This window comes from Fundulus heteroclitus, chromosome 9 (genome assembly GCF_011125445.2).
Source record: "Fundulus heteroclitus isolate FHET01 chromosome 9, MU-UCD_Fhet_4.1, whole genome shotgun sequence".
In the NCBI taxonomy this organism is placed as follows: Eukaryota; Metazoa; Chordata; class Actinopteri; order Cyprinodontiformes; family Fundulidae; genus Fundulus; species Fundulus heteroclitus.
In genome coordinates this window covers 34061489-34078982 of record NC_046369.1, presented here as the reverse complement: position 1 = coordinate 34078982, position 17494 = coordinate 34061489, and the positions used below count along the sequence as shown (strand labels likewise).

The 17494-nt window shown below is 38.9% G+C and overlaps 1 protein-coding gene across 1 annotated transcript in view; it reads left to right on the top strand.

Annotated features, from left to right (window-relative positions):
* The window catches only part of tprg1 (tumor protein p63 regulated 1), a 33405-nt gene extending 24953 nt beyond the window's left edge, over window positions 1–8452 (top strand). Inside the window, exons 5-6 of the mRNA XM_012861254.3 lie at window positions 3310–3463; window positions 7327–8452. Of these exons, the coding sequence (XP_012716708.2) occupies window positions 3310–3463; window positions 7327–7521 (349 nt within the window). The 3' untranslated portion in view covers window positions 7522–8452. The remainder of the gene's footprint in view (window positions 1–3309; window positions 3464–7326) is intronic.
* Window positions 8453–17494: the final 9042 nt, after the last annotated feature.

The following is a 17494-nucleotide window of genomic DNA, read 5'->3' as shown; positions in this document are numbered from 1 at the left end:
ATGTCGAGTACAGCCAGAAAAACACAAGGGACCTTCTTTATCGACAAAATATGTAAAAAAAAAACAAAAGGAACTTTTCCTATGAGGCTGATGGACAAAAAAGACAAGTGTTATAGTGTTAGCTATGACACTGAAATAGGAGAGCAACTTGGTGAGCAAAGTAAAGCTCCTGTATCTGCACCAGTGCAGTGGTACACCTCATGGGCAACACAAACTAACTTGAGCTGTTTAAATATCAGGCCAATGATGGTGTTGTGTCAGCTCCATTCTACTGCAGTACTGTATGTGAGAAGGAGAATTTTAAATTATATTCTTGATTTAACAGGAAGCTAATGAGGGGAAGCTAAAATGGGAGAAATATGATCTCTCATGTTGATTTTCATCAGAACTGTTGCTGCAGCATTTTGAAACAGCTGAAGGCTTTGAACTGCATTTTGTGGACTTCCTGATAGTAAATAATTACAATAGTCCAGCCTTGAAGGAACAAAGGCATGGACTAGTGACTGCCTAGCCAGTCATGTTGTTTTTACAGTGCTTTCAAATAATTTTATAACTTGCCTGGGCTAATTCTCAGTTAGCCAGGTCATCACAACAGCAAACAGGCTTAAATAGGAGGCAACCGGACTTTCACCTTATAATATATTTTTTAACGTCCTTTTCATTCTTACTGTATTTTTTTTAATAAAAAACAAATGCTTCATCATTGCTTTTCTAGCCAAGGATTGTCAGCCAACCAGATAAGATGTCTTTATCGCGTCACTTCGTCAACACATATGGGCAACTCAAGAACTTTGATTCTTACATTAAAAAAAGTCTCAAACTTACGTAGATGCTAGGGGTGTAACAATATATCGATTGAAATCGATATATATCGATTCAATGATTAATGAACAAATGATATCGATGCAAAATTAAAATATTGATCATATCTTCAGGTTTATGCCTTTATTTTGAAATTCAGGCATGAGGCTATAGTAAATAGGTTATTATTAACCTTATAATTATTTAAAAATTAGAAGAATGCTGTTTTTGATTTAAATGCCTGATATCTGTAAGAGCTTAAAAATAAAATGGTCAAATCATGTTTTTTTGTGCATTGATATCAATTTAAGTAATAGTGTTAGATGAGCAGATAGTTTTCGCATTATATTGATAGGCAAATATCGTATCATCATCCAAACAAATCAATATAACATTGTATTGTGACAAAGCTGGTGATTTTCACCCCTAGTGGATACACACTATTGTATCTGAAGCCACTAAAATAACTTACATTTATACAACCTGCCAAAGTCAGGCCATTAGACTTCACTTTAACGAGACATTTTATGACACTTGAACAAGATGAGATCTCGTGGCACAAGAGCTCATCACAACCCTTGTCTTTTACATTTGTGAAACGTTTGCTTAATTTCCTAAGATTATTGAACTTTTTCTTCATTTTCTCCGCATTTATTCCTAGTGGCATTGCTTTTATGTGTGATGTCAAAGAAGGTGTTTGAAACTTTCTGTGACCCGCAACCATTTGAGCAGTAGCCAAAAAAAACTTGCAGTCACTTTAGGTATTGCACTCTCAGATCCCCCCGATGACATTTGAAAGGCATACAGTAAATAGAGATTTGCAGGAATCTTAAAGGCATGTAGATCAGCACCCACATCATTTCGATGATGAGATCTTTGAGTGTTTGGAGTCGTGTTTGTGCTCAATGTTCTGAGATTTTCATTAAGCCGAAAAAAGATATGACCCTGGGGCTTTCTTCTGCTGCTTTTCTTATTTAAACCCTCTAGTATTTACTTTAAAACTACAGTAAGTGAAGAAAGAGCAGCAGAAGAAAGACTGCTATGAGTGCACTGTAGCTTACACTTAAGCCTGGCATATACATAAGATTGCCTGCATTAAGTTTTCACCTAGAAAATGGATAATTGAACTGAAGGGATGCATAAGTGTATGTATGAGTGTGTATTCTTGTACTTGCAGCTGAGTGAGAACCTTTTTTGCTATTTTTAGTTGTAAAGTGAGGACTTTGATGTAAAGTGAGGACCTTTTTCTAGTTCTCACCTTGTTTGGGGTTAGTGGTTAAGTTTAGGACTAAGGTGTTAAATAGGTTTATGTTAGGGTTAGGTATATACTGGTAAAGGTTAGAGTAAAGGTCAGGGTAATGCCATAGAAAGGCTTTAATATGAATGGAAGTCAAGGCACAGGCCTCACTTTGTATTTTAAAGAAGGGTGTATGTGTGTACTTGCAGCTGAGTGAGAAATATTTTTGCACATTTTACAAGTAAAGTGAGGACTTTTTGGGGTGGAGGTTAAGGTTTAGGACTAATAGGCTCGACACACGGGGAGTGACGTTGCTCCTTCTCTATTAATTTCCTATGGAACTTGCGATGAGGAGACAATCGCTTGCCCTCCTTCAGCCATGTGACCAGCATATTCATGCATGTGAAATTTCAAGCTCGTACACGTACATGTTCTTACGCGGGTTTGCAATGCTACACAAAAATGTTGAATATTGATAAAGTTTTGTCACTGTATCAAGGCACCACAGCCATTTATGTGGATCAGCCATGAGGTCCGCCATCAATTGATGATATTCTCTATGCTGTTTCCTTGTCTTTAATATAGGTATGAACTCAGTTATTTTTTTTCTTTAGTAAAGTAGCTATAAAGACAAGATTTCAGTAAATTTCAGCTAAATCTTCTGACTCTTCATCCTTGTCGGTCACAGACTGCCTTGAAAATATAAAAAATTCTCTAATTTCATAACCAATCGAATTTCACAAGCAGTGGAAAATGTTGTTGCTTTTCTGTTTGAAAGGTAATTATATCCTGTTATACTTTCTTTTTTTTTTTTTTCTTTTTTTTACATTTTTTGTAAAATACTGTGATAGAGTGAAAATGTGGTACTTTCACTTAAGGTTATCATGCTTTGAGAAACTCATACCAAATCCTACGTAATTTTGGTTAATTTCAAGTTTAGAAGACTAAACTGTAAGCCTTCAGCGCACCACTCTGATAAAAGCCGTGAACAGCTTTGGCAACATTGTTCTTTTCATATACTCCCCTCCCCAAGAAAAAAAAACTAAACAGGAAAATACATCTTTGTTTTAGAGCACCCAGGTGTCTGTCTTTAGCCAGAGAGAGAATGACTGATTGCCCATGTGCACGACTTCCTAAGTGAAGCAAAAACAAGGCGTGCATTCAGTACTGTAAGTCAGCTGTGACAGGAGGCTGAAAGGCCATCATGTGAGTCAAGTGTCACTAATGGTGAAAAAAAAAATCATAATTTTTCTGTTTGTGTGTGTCTTCAGGAGAGACGGGGAGGGGGTGCGCATCTTCTGGGACCGGCTGAGGGAACCCTCCTTTACCTCCAAATGGAACCCCTTTGCCAATGACTTCCCCTTCTCCACATTCACCCACCATCCTGTGAGGAACATCAATGACACCTTTGCTGCTCTCTGTGACGTAGGTGCACTGATCATTGTCTTTTGTGTTTATTCTTCAGAGACCCTGTGAGAGACATGTTGTTTCTTTCCTTACTAACCACGGGCCCCATGTACCGGTGTTTAAAGGAATTTCGTTTCTCTTGCATTTCTTTTCTCAGAACAGTGTTATTTTGTAGTTCTAAGAATAATCTCCAGGCACAGACCATTCTGTGGAGAAAAGAATTGCGGCGTCTCCCCCCCCCCCAGCCACTCAACAACAACCCTACCCCACCCTCGGGTATAAAAGAACTGGCATATTAAGCCTTTTTCTCTCTTTTCGCTTTCACATTCCCTTCTTTAATCCAGGTGTAGGTGTTGCACTTAGAGATCTCTGTATGTTAGATGGTGCAGTCGAGTGAGTCAGAGCAGAGACATGTCTAACTTGAAAATGAGCATCAGACAATTTCTTTGTAACTGATCATTTCCAACTCTCTGAACTGACACACACCCATATCCACGAACTAGCGCTCTGTTATAAATTCATGAAACTACATTGGTACTAACGGCAAAAACCAAGTAAATTGCTTTGTCTAAGCTTCAGAAATGTCAAACTGTGTTCTGATAAATATTTATTGACCGATGAAGCAACTAGATAGCTCTTTACAAGACAGACTTATGGGATTATTGCAGTATTTCTATCTAACTCGATAGATATGTGTTATTATTTTTTATTTCTTGTCTGTTCTTTCATTCTAAAAACAAAAACGGTGTAACTTGACACATAAGTGCACTACAAGAGTTCTGTGCTGTTTTTAAAAATACGCTGTTTCATGTTAAAAAAAAAACAAATGCAATTTGCAAGTGACACTTTTGCACTTTTGTATTTGTTACCATTTTCACCACAGAGGCAGCTAGCATTGAAAGTCAGTCAGAAATAGCTTTACTTTTGACATCTTGATGTGTTTTTTTTGTTCTAGTTGCAGATGCATACTCTGCTACAAATGGTAATCTCCCAGTATAATTTAACATCTGTATGTAATGTCAAATTAATATTCCAGGCAAACAGAAATGCGTTACTTATTAGTGTCGCGGAGTGGTGGCCTAGTGCTGACTTAAGTGCAGAAGACACATTTCATTAGATTGTACAAATGCAATAACAAATAAAGATTTCTTCTTTTTAAAACTGATCAACTAAAGAAAAACTTAAGCAAAATCATTCCCTTATATTTATTAATAAAGCATCGTTAGAAGCACCAGTAATTGTGCCTTTAGTGATTTTTGTTGGCTACAGAAATTATTCCATAATATTGCTGTACTAAAATATAAGGTTGGATTTATGTAAAATCTTCAGTGTAAAGTTATGCTGCTCTAAAGAAAGAGGAATTTACTTTACATACTTTTTTACCCTTGGTGACAACAAATTTGTCCACTTCTGTGTCACTGTGTGCTTGGTGTGGGCTCTGTGGCTTCCCGTACTTCGGTTCCCTAAAGCTGTTGTGACAGTGTTTCCCATCAGACCACATGGACTGGGTTGGGTTTCTCTAAATGTGAGAAAAAGAAGGGGATTTCGTGGAGCATCAAGTCCTATATCGTCCTTGTTATGTGTATGGGATGCACTTCCACTCTAAATAGTGCATGTGTACTGGGATGAATAGTGTGTCTCAAGATTTAGGTGTTGGTTTTGTATTTCTCTTTATTTAGTTTAGTTTTTTTTTTTTTTTGTTGGGGTGTTGTTTTCACTGTTGCCCTGCAAGAAAGTCGCAGGTTTGAATCCTGCCCTAGGGTCTTTCTGCATTGAGTTTCTACGTTCTCCATGGAAGGAAGCATGAGTGGGCAGCTTCTTCCCACAGAAAACATGCATGTTAGATTCATTGGTCTCTCTAAATGAACATGTGTGTCCACATGTGTGTCCATGTTTCTCTTGTCTTTCTTTGTGTTGCCCTCTGATGGACTGGTGCCCAGGGTGTCCCCCGCCTCTTGCCCAATGACTGCTAGAGATAGGCACCAGCCCACTTGCAACGCTGCTGGTGAAGCAGGTATAGATGATAGACGGATGGATGTTGTGCACATGTATGTTATACAGTATACATGATGTGTGAGCCCATGGGGCATAATTATTATTTTATTTTTTTAAATGTCCAAAAAAATCTGTGGCAACCTGGCTTTTGTGGGGCTCAAATTCTGTAAGCTCCAACTTTTAATGTGTAGCTCAGCGATGCAGCAGTGTTAATTCCTGCTGTCATAATTTTCTTACACCACTGAAACAAAAGGCTGATGTGCAATCACACAGGTGGGAAAACATTTCAACATCTGGTGTGAACTGCAACACAGAGCTGCCCACTCATGCATTCTGAGTGAATGAAACACTAAGGATGTGTGACAATGCCACCCAACTAGTTAAATATTGTGTCAATACTATTCCTTTGTTTTTTGATGCTTTTTGTTTCTAGATGCCAGTTTTTAAAGGTTTTATTGTACGTTTTTAGGAAGGTCTAATTGTTTAAATTAGTTCAATTATTTTTAAACCGTTAAGAATGACTCTGAAGAGTTTCACAAGCATGTAGTTCAGTTTAAATCTGATATGACTGTGCATCTTTACACCCCAAGGTGTGGAATTTGAAAGGGAAATTGCAGCACATTCTCCCATTACTCAACGTTCTTTAAGAAGATGTCATGGGTGATGTTGCAATCAGGAATTGGATCCAGTCTTTGGAAAGATGTTTGTTTTAACAGAAACGGTTTCTCTGGAGAAAAAAAAAAAAAAAGGAGGGCCTTTTGAAAACATCATATCCATTGTTAGTGAAATGAAGCTGCTTCTAGAGACGATACAAAAAAAAATAGTTCATAGTTGGACAGAAACTGCTGCGGTGGTCCTTTTTCTTCTTGAGGCTGAAGATACTTAAATTCCACATGTCTAAACCTGAACATTAGTGTTTGTGTTCTGCTAAGGAGGGAGTTCTGGAAAGATTAGAAAGTGTGCCAAAAACATGTTTGGTATAAGTGTAACAACTATTTGTTGTTGCTTTACCCCCACCCCACCCACCCCCACATATCAGCAACCCGCCAGCATCAACTAATATCGGACTTTTTAGTGTTAATTGAAGAGCTATTTAAAGGTCTATGACCTATTTCTGGGGTTGACGTGCAAGTTTACCCTTAGCTAACAAATGGCTGCAAGCCTGGGTCCAGCCTTAATAGCACATGTTTACCGATGGTAAAACTCTATCTCTGCCACCGAGGGCTGAAATCTCCAGACAGGCAGACAGAGAGAAGGTGGATCCATTTGAATCGTCTGCAGGTCCAGTTAGAATGAAAACGCAAGCTAAGTTCTGCTTTAACCCGAACTTTATCGCCTCGTGTTGGAGCTTACTGAACTGTTGTCTGGGACGTCATTGAAGTTATTGGGCGTAGCTCTGCTCCTGTGTAGTACCAGGGTTAGTATGCTACTACTGCCGTGAGGAAAGGTTTTAATTACCTTACTGAAGCAGAAATTACAGCTGTGTCTGCCAGTGCTTTATGATTGGGACACAGATGGATATTAACATACAGCATCAGCTGCTCAGTTGATGAACTCTAGCAACTTTACCCACATGTACTTGTTGTTTAGGCGGAAGGCAGGTTTTGTTTTTCTGAGTGTTTTCAACAAAAAATGATTCAGGGTGTGAGCCATCTGGTGTCCTTTCTGGATCTGCCAAATTAAATTGTTTTCATACCCATCATGCATTACAAGGGTATCAAATTTCACAGAGCTTTTTAAAAACCCTTTTAAACAGTCTGCTTCTTTTTTAGTCTTACTATAAACTGTTAAACCAGTTAGTACATTTAAAAGAAAAAATCAAAAAGCGTCAGTTTTTGTATTGTATGCACTGTAAGCATTGTTTGTTTCTGATCTATCATCCACAGATCCAGACGTTTTCTGAGAAGCTCAGGGATGCGGCGGAGAAAGCCCACATCAGAAAGCCCATTCCTGGGAAGGCCAACGGAGTCCTGGTCCTTCAGCAACCAATCTACATCGAGGCATACGTGGGCGCCATGGCCTTCCTTGGAAACCAGAACAAACTGGGCTATTGCATGGCCCGAGGAAACCTTGGATTTTAAACATTGGAGCTTTTCATGCTTTTCATGTTTCAATGTTTTCTCCAATTTTAAAATCTTAAACCTGCTTTAAATTGTCCAACAGGAAGTTAATAGAAACCTCACAATATGCCACTAGGGATTCTTATGCTTTTGTTTTACTGAATGTATAGTTCCCACCGCTCTTTGCTGGTGTGTGGTACTCAGAAATATCCAGATTTCGGTACGGTTCTTCTATGGGTAACAGATCCGCCGCTGCTTCCAAGCAGCACTTTTTTCCCCGTTGCTCCTCAGTGATATGGTAATTCAACTCTTTCGCAACGAGACTCTTTTCTTCCTCCCCCGGTATTTATGTTAGGAGCTCATTCCCCATTCCATTCCACCCCTTAGAGATCCACTGGAGCATAGGGGCTCATTTGTCAGCTTAGTTTTTATCATTTTCAGTGTATTTGTACAGTTCATACAGTTGAGGAATTTTCCCTTGATTTTTGTGTTTGAAGCTTTGTTGCCTTGTCTCATCAGCCTGATAAGAAATGGTTTCCCTACTTTTTGGTTCTTTTCAGCAATGAGCACCATGCTGCTTTTTTAAGTTAGACGTTTTTCTTCTTTGGTTATGATTGGTTAACACCTAGTTTACCTTAATATTAAAACATGCATTTACTGATGTCTATAATAGGAGAACAGCTGGTAAAATCTCTTTACAAGGTAGCCAAATGATTGATGTGGTGTTTATAAAGAATTCAGAAAATACAAGATGAAATCTGATCTAATTACTATTTTATGATCTATAACATAGGGCCAGGCCAAATCATTGCGTTGTGTATATATATTTTTGATGGTTTTTATGAAGTTCAATGACACATGATTTTCTGCATTGCAACAGAATGTAAACGTTGGAAGTAAAGTAATCCAAGCTGCGGCTGGGAATATATCTGATTAAATTATTTTACAGCAACATGTGTTGTATCATTGTCATTACCCAGCGTTAGTGCTGCAGATGGCTACTGACAGTGATGCCTCTGCCTGTTCCTTTAAATTAGAGTGCTTTGTGTCATTAGGAGTCTCAAAACATGTGACGTGGGAGACATCCATCCTAAAATTTGCTGTTCTTTTGACTAAAACATAATTTAGGTGGAATCGCAGTTTTCTCATCTGTCATTTTTAGCCCAGTTTTGGGGTTGTCACAATGCCAAAGTCAATGTCTGTACTTAGTACAGAAAAACACTCAACACCACTTCCAGTTCTCTGAAAACCGGTTTTTGAAGGCACAGGGCGTTTTCTAATACAGTTCAGAAACAATATTAATTACAGTATAACAATATGTTTATTGTCTTAATCAGACCCAATACATAGTTGGCAATTCAGTACCCATTTTGAAAAAACTAATATAAAAAAAACTGTAGACAAGATAACAGTTCATCAAAGTATTCAGTGTAAATATGGATCTGGTCGATAGAAAAAATCTTCTTTTGGCATATAAACAAGGATCTAGTCCATGCAAATGTATTCAGCAGCTGCCCTGTTCCATTGGTCAGAAAACTTGACCAGACCTGAACCTAATTAAAAAGCTATGGGCTGTTGTCAAGAGAAAGATGAGAGACACCAGATGACCTGAAGGCAGCTATCAAAGTAATCCGGGCTTCCATTACACCCACACAGAATTAGAGGCTGATCACCTCTATGCCACGCTGCATTGATTCAGTAATTCATGCAAGAGCAGGCCCAACCAGGTATTGAGTGCTGAACATACTTTTCAAAAGCCTAGCATCTTATACTCATCACCTTCTGCTTATCTTGGACTGGGTCACGGAGGCGGCAGACTCACCAGAGATGCCCAGACACCACCTCTAGCTTCTCTGGGGGAAGCCCAAGATGTTCGTAGGCCAGCCGAAAGACATAGTCTCTCTGAGTCCTTGAAAGCTTGTGAATTTGAAAAAAACAAGTTAAAGCCATGGAAAGTTTTTAAAAACAACCATAAAACGACAGCATCCTTGAAAGTTCTGGAATGTTTTATGGGGGGGTTGGAAATTTCACGTGGATGACAGGCGGTGTCAACATTTTTTTTGTTTGTTCGGGACTGCATTTTTGTGTTTCCTATACGTAGTCAACACAGTTAACGTCCCCAATGCACATGCATTGGTGCGTGCAATCTTCTCGTGGGTGAATTACCAGTCACACTGAGTCAGAGTCACTGAGTCGGCACGTGATGAAATTTCAGGATGCATGGCTTGCCAAACAAAGATATGCTGAGTGCTGGTCAAAAGACCCAAAAAACATGCAAAGAAACAAACAACGGCCGGCTGCAAATTAATCAAAGTCAAGAGCATGAGCAAAGCTGTATTGTCCGGTCATGCCGTGATAACTCATCACAAAAAGGAACTTTTGAAATTAAAAGCTGGTTATGTTGTCTCAGAAAAAATAGGTTACAGCTAACTTACCTTTGTCTGTGCAAGTGTCGGATCAATGGATGAATGTGAACATATATGTGTTGGGATGTTGTATGGTTGACTGCTATCATACTAGCTCCTTGACCTCTTAAGTTAAAGTGAATCTTCCCTTACTAAAAAGTTTTTTGCAGAAAACTGCAGATTTTTCTACAGATTTTGATCATTAATGCTGTATACTACAGCATTACTGCAGTTAATTAAATATTTTGGACAAAAATAATAATAATCAAATGTACTACAGTATTTCTGCGATGTCCAGCACAATGCCATAATTTGCAAATGAAAATATTGCTGTACTGCAAAAAAACTGCATTGTTTCGTAAGGTGCCAAATTCTACATTTAATCTGGCTTGCATGTTAATTTCTTTTAACAATAGATGATATTGACACATCTCCCTTGGCTTAATGCAGTGTTTGGCTTAGAATAAAATGACTTAATAATAAGACGTGTAGCTTGTTGTTACTGATAGTCTGTAGCCTAGGCCTACATTTACTATTTGTAAGTAAGAGTCCTACAGTAGCCATGCCATTTGTAGGCTTTGTTCAGAAATTGCACGGTGTTGAATGTATCTTTATGAATGCAACCTAGTTCAGTTGGCCCTGACATCTGCATTCTGAATTATAAATCACTTTGAGAATTTGTGAATGCAAGGACTATGAGCTGTGATTTTACTGTATGTTACTATAAACATGCTTTGACAAACTGCTTTTTAACAGGTATTTCAACTGCTGCAGTCTCAGGTGTGAATGATTATTTTTAGTTTTCAAATGACTGTCTTTGTCTACATTGTGTTGGCTTTGTTATTGTACAGCTTCAACTTTAGTCAGCTTCCAGCCGGAGCCCCCTGACGAAATAGGGAGATGTGACACTTGAAACTTTATTTACAGAGCTAGCGCTTCAAAACAGGATTGATTTTGGCAAGATTAATTTTATGGTCAAACAACCTTTTTTTAATATGCTTTGTTTTTTGTATAAAGTTTCAAAAACAAAATAAGACAAATGGAGTGTGCAAAGACGTCTCATTGGCTCAAAGGGCTCACCTTTCCAGGGAACTGAAACTAAATCTGACTGGATCTGATCTGTCAATGTTTCATCTTGTTTCTATTAGTTGATAAACATCTTAATCTTTTTCACAGCTTTAGTCCCTTTGTATTTTTACTTAGAAAGAGATGGTTCTTTATATTAAAAAAATACAATGTTTTTCTTACTCAAATTAACACCCAAGGAATGTGGCTGGAAAACAAGGCCAAGTAATCACCCCTCCACCACAATGTGTACACAGTTGGTTTTTGTTCTACGGGGACATCATGGGCCGGATGTCCCTACTCTGGTCTCATCTGTCCAAAGATGACCTTGAGGTGTAGCTTTCAGTCTTGTCATGTTCCTTTGAGAGAGAAGATGATTTCTGGTGCCAACCTTTTCAAACAAGATAAACTTGTTCCATCTTATTTTAACTGCCCTGTCATGAACTTCAGCATTTATTACGCCCGGTGAGCCCTGAGGGGATACTGGTGTAGTTCTTGGGATTTTCGTTTTTGGAGGAGTCTGACCTTTGGGTGAATTCTCCACTGCAGTGGAGATTAGCAGCAGTGTTAAATGTTTTCCACTTGTTGAAAATCAGTAAAACTCTAGCAATGCATTTTACTATAGCTTTTTAAAAACTAAACTCAGTGAAGACAGGGAAATAAAAGATAAAGAAGCATGGAATAAAAAAGGTTTTAACTTAATAAGGCTTTAATTAAAGCTGCATGAGATCACACACCACATTTCCTTATTCTAAGGATCTAGCAGAAGAAACAAGTACATGTAAATCTTTAATTGTTTCAGTTGCTTTGAATTTTGGTTAATTGCATGTGATGCATCCTGTGGGAATGAACTTTATTCTTGCCAAAGTATGTTATGTAGTCTCCTATTTTATTTCTATGGACTCCACCAATAAAACCGAGGGAAAAAAATAACTTCACCTACACAATATTTCACAATAAAGACAAGCAATTATGCTGAAACAATGAATAAGAACATAAAATAGACCAAATGTTCCAACTGTACTATTTTAAAGCATCCCCATCGGGAGACAAGGTTAAGTAGGAAGTTACCCAGCAATCTGTGCAGCTGTAATTCTTCAAGGTAAATTATAAGGCTGAGTTCAGCACCTTTGGTTTCATGTATCATAACCTGAGGGTTGGAAAGGGTTAACATGTTTCCTCCCAGATTGAGGACGTGTCTCTTATCCCTGATCAAGCACCACTCTGGCCTGGAGCAAAGCTCTTCATTCATATTTCTGCACTTTAAGGTCTAAAAGGTGCTCAGAGAACAGGATTAACAGGCAGTTAGGTGAACGCTCATTAAGTTTCTCAGCCTGCAACAGTTTGAGTCACTAGGCCATGCTAATGTCCGCATGCCTTTATTTTGTTTCCATAGAGACCACTTTGACCTTTCAGGAGTTTCCTTCTGTAATCACCACAACTTTAATGCACTGTTGGTGGAGGAATGAGATGAAGCAGCAGGCCTCACCTGTATCCATTATCTTTTACCGCCACAAATCTGGATGAATAGAAACAAGTTTGAGTTTAGATGTGCGTGCAGGATACAGGAGGGCGTGTTGCTGAGAATGATTTACCTTTTGTCCTTACATGATCCTTTTTCTCTCTCTCTTTTGGAGATCATTGTGCTGAGCCCTAAAGGCAAAACAACTGAGTTAGAGCTCTGCTTCGCTCTTATGATTTACATGACAGTTCTGAACTCACAGCTAAGGCAGAACATAAAAGTGCGATTACCACAGAGTGAGAGGACGACAGCCACAAAGTGACCGCAAGGTCAGGCAAAGTGACCACAAACACAAAATCATAATAGGGAGTTGCAAAAAAAATTAAGAACAATAGAGCAAACATAAACAGATCCGAAATCAGGTCAGAAACAACAGATGAGCTAAAAACTGATTTTAGAGTGACATTAATATTAACCAAATAATCCCAAACCAGGCTTTTATCTTCATTATTTTCATACCTGCATTAAAATAATGTATTTTTCAATGTTCAATCAGCACAGCTTTAAAATAGGAACAAGTCTGTGATTTCTAACCTGAATGTGTTGTGGAGTCTGAACTGATACTGTTAATACAAACTGAGTGTGGAAATCTTGTAAAATGTGGCAAGTTATACAAAAAAACGCCTCTCAAAATGCAAATAATCAAGTGTACCTCAGTCCTTTGCTAACTTGGCCAAGATAAATGAGATTTAGTGCTTGTTAGCAACTACATTCCTTTCTGCAAAGGTAGGTTGTTGCCTTGGGCTAGATAATATACTGTGTGCTTTGCTGCAGTTTTTCCCCCCACCAGCAGAACATCAAAGAAATCATCTCACAGTTTGTGGTTATTGACTGACGCCAATGAATGCCAACAAGAAAAACAAGCTAATATAAGCATGCAACATTAATTCTGTATATTCCAGGAAACAGATCAATTCTGTCATAAACCTTGTTGTGCAATTACACATTGTTTCAAAGTTATTCAATGTTTAATAAATAACTCTCTGTCTGTTAGTGTATTGTCAGGTGAATGTCAGTTCTAGAGCTGATAGGACATTAGTTGAAAGGGATGATTCGAGCACTAGTGATCTTTTTAACAGCAAACCCTGCACACATAAGGAGTGTCAACTTCTCTTCGAGTTCAAGAATTTATTACCAGAAATAAATGAACATCCAGAGAACATCACTATAGAATGCTGTTTATCTGAATTAACACTATATTTCAATCAACAAACCCTCTCTACAATGCTAGTGAAACTTAACTAAAACTACTAAGCAAAATGCTGATTAAAAGAAGCTAAGGAAAAAGACAAAATAAAGTGATTGATCATCATTATCAGCATCATCAGAATAATTCAGTGAATCCTGGTTCACTGCAGATCTCCGTTAAAGAACCAAAGTTCAACTTAAAGAACATGGAATGAAGTTAAATTAGCTTAACTAATTCAGAACAACATTTGGGATGTGTTTCAATCCATTCACAATCCAAATCCTGAGTTAAAACATTATTTTATGAAATAACATTTTAAAGAAGGATTTTCTGGGACTATGTCTCCCGGCTGGCCTGGGAACGTATTGGGATTCCCCCAGAGGATCTGGCCCAAGTGGCCGGGGAGAGGGACGTCTGGGCCTCCCTACTGAAGCTGCTACCCCCGCGACCCGACCCCGGATAAGCGGAAGAAGACGGACGGACGGACGGACGGACGGACGGACGGAGAAGAATTTTCTCAGTAAACATCAGTAAACTTCCAGAATGCTCCATGTTATTAATGAGATCATACCTAGGCTAGGGGTCGCTCTAGCGATCTGTCGGTTGATATTAATCAACATTAATATTCCATATTAATGCGGCAATAATACTCATAGCACTATTGAATAATGGTAGAGCGAAGCAAAACAAACCTTATGTTTGACACAAATTGTAGTCGTACATCCGGGAAGAGCAAAAGTTATCTGGGAGCTAATAGCATTAGGCTAACGGACATTCGGCGCTAACTTTAAAAAGCTTTGGCTTTATTTTAGTTGTAATGAGTGGACCGGATAACACAAACATCAATTTCCCATCAATGTAAAACCCTTGTGGAGATAACGTTTGTTATAACCATAAAACACACTCGAATTACACCGGCAATGACATGGTTAGAAGAATGCTAACAGGAGCTACCCTGTAAGCTCCTGTAATGTGTGAAATTCCTTTGCTTACAACCCATTTTGATTTGTCCTCAGGTTACATGTTGTTCCCAATTCAACATAAATTCTTGCCATGGCTTGATGGCACAACAACCTTAAACAGATGCTAAAACATTTGAATGTAAGGTTCTGTCAGAAACCTATATGCAGTTAATATCTTACTTGCAGTATGTGTCCTCCTTATTTGTCATAAAGCAAGATTTGCTGGCCAAAGAGACTGAAGTTAATGGCTAATGGGAGAGGGGCAGAGAGTTGAGCCAAAAAGCAAAACTCTCCATTTACCAGTCTGTCTACATTCTGACCCTTACCTATGGTCATGAGGTCTGGATCACGACTTAAAGAACAACATCCCAGAAACAAAAAAGGTTTCTACCAGATGGCGGGCTGATGCTTCTCCGGATTGAAAGGAGTCAATTTAGGTGGTATGTACATCTGATCATGATGCCCCCTAGGTGCCTTCTTTTTGAGGTTTTCTGGGGCTATCCCACTTTAAGGAGAGTGCAGGGAAAAAGTACAAATCGCTGGAAGTACTGTGTATGTTGCCTCTGACCTGGGAACACCTTAGGATCCCCCAGAATAAGCTGGAGGATGTCGTTTTGGAGAGGGATGTCTTGAATTCCCTGCTGGACCTGTTGCCCATGACCCGGTCTCAAATAAATAGATGCTAATTATTAAATAAATTAAGTTTTATTTCAGTTTATGCATATAGCGCCAATTCACAACAAGTCATCTCCCGTCATACTGACAGATCAGTTAAAATGTGTTCTATCTACCCAAAAGATTGCATCAAGTCACTGACCAGATGGACAGGCGGAGGGATAAATATATCAGTGGTGTTGAAACTTATGTCATACAGGTCAAAATTGTCAAGTTGAAAGTTTGGGAAGTTTTTGGTTGTTTTTTTTACCTGCTCCGCAGTGAAATGTATACACAATATTTGAATGAAACAGACAAAGTAGTCTGGTTTTCTTAAGAAGGTATCTGTAAATCATTTTGGAGTCGAAATCTAAAATAGATTTTGTACATTTGCTTTATTCCTTTAAAGTAGACATATCACCAGTTTTTTTTTAACCCTTAAATCCCTTTTGTTGTGTCTATGGGAGTGCAGAAAGTTAAACGTGGTCTTTTCAGGTGTTGTGTAGTTATTTTAAAATTCAGTTTGGGTCATTAATTTCAAGCTGTTCAGTTGTCTCTGTTCTCTATCACGTTTTATTTATTTATTTTATTTTTTTAACAATTACATCACTGTGTTTGCTGTGGAATTGCTAAACCACCATTTTTTTAACTGTAGTTTTGTAGTCTAAGCTGAAGGACGCCGAAGCTACAAAAGGATTAAGTGAAAATGTTTAGTTGTTGGGTGTATTAACCCACACAGCTCATTACACCGTAACCCAGCATACTACAAAAATGGCTGAACAGGTTTGAACGCTCTGCTACGTACTAAGTTTAAACAAAAGCAAAAAACATGAACCATAAAAGATTAGTACTTTTGGTTGTTTCTACAAATTTCCATTTTAAGAACACTTTAATATGTCAATAAGATTTTAAGTTAAAAATTGTATTTTACATTTTATTCTCTTAACTTTCTCGGCTGGTGGGTCTAATTCTAGGGGCACAAATGGCACATGAGCTGCATTCTAGCCACCCTTGATGAGTACACTGATTTGATGACATGTTTCCGTATTTCAACTGTATCCATTTTCTTGTGAAGTGCCTTGAGGTGAATTGGCTCAGTGTAAATAAACTGCATTGAATCTAAAGAAGCGTGACTTGTAGGAAACAATATTGACTAATGAACAAATTAGCTGCTAATCGATCGACGGTCTGGCCTAAGTGGTTTTGTTAGGAGGTCAAGGCCACCTTTCCTCCCAGCGGAAGTCTTCATGTCCGGCTCGACAGGTCCAAGTGGTTATTTTGCCTGAATGTGATGCGAGATGTGTTTCCCTGTGCCCCGCAGTGGAATCTGAAAGTGAGAGGCTTAAAACCTGCCCATCAGTGCCCGTGACCCCGGATGGCCTCGGCTAACAACCAGAGCTGCCTGGGATGCTTGAGGCGAGTAACATTAGACAGATTCTGCGAGACACTTTTGCAACCCTGGTGTGGCACGCAGTCTTCTCATCTCTCTGAAATATCTCCAAAGTCCTCACAGATATGCCAGCCTGGAGACCAGGCTTCTCTTTCACAGGTCAAGCAACTTCAGGTCACAATTTTCATTTCTCTGACATCCGCAACGCTTGTTTGTTTGGTAAACATGTTACACCTGTCAGAAGAACGCTGGTTGCTAACGGGTCAGGTCCAACAGCATTTCCTATTTTCTGTGGTGCTTTCCCCTTCTTCTCACCTCGCTCGTATTTTCCATCTGTTGCCCTTGCTGCCGCGCATGCAGTAAGTGTGAAGGAGTGAATGTGTGAGGAGCGAGCGCGCTTGCGTCTGCCCACGCAGGTTTTGTGTTCACACACAGAGACTACTGGCTTGTTGTCTGAATTGCTGCCTTGTAATGGAGCTAGAGTCGCTGTTTTTATTTATCCCTCTCCCAGCTGTCACTGTTGTGTCTGGAAGTGCGCTCGTTGAACTCGGAGCCATGGGACACTTGGAGAACTGTCAAATCCACTAACGCTCCAAACTATGCAGAATGTTACGGCCCAGAACACACCCTGGATTCACTTCATGGAAAACAAAAGCTAGGGAGGATATTCGAAGAAACGCACAACCTTAATCTGACTCCATCAGGCCTCTGTAGTCTGTTTGTTTTGTTTTTCTATTCTTTCTGACATCAATCTTTGGCAAAATTGTCTTTATATTTCTTGGAATTTTTTAGCCCAAATCATCAATT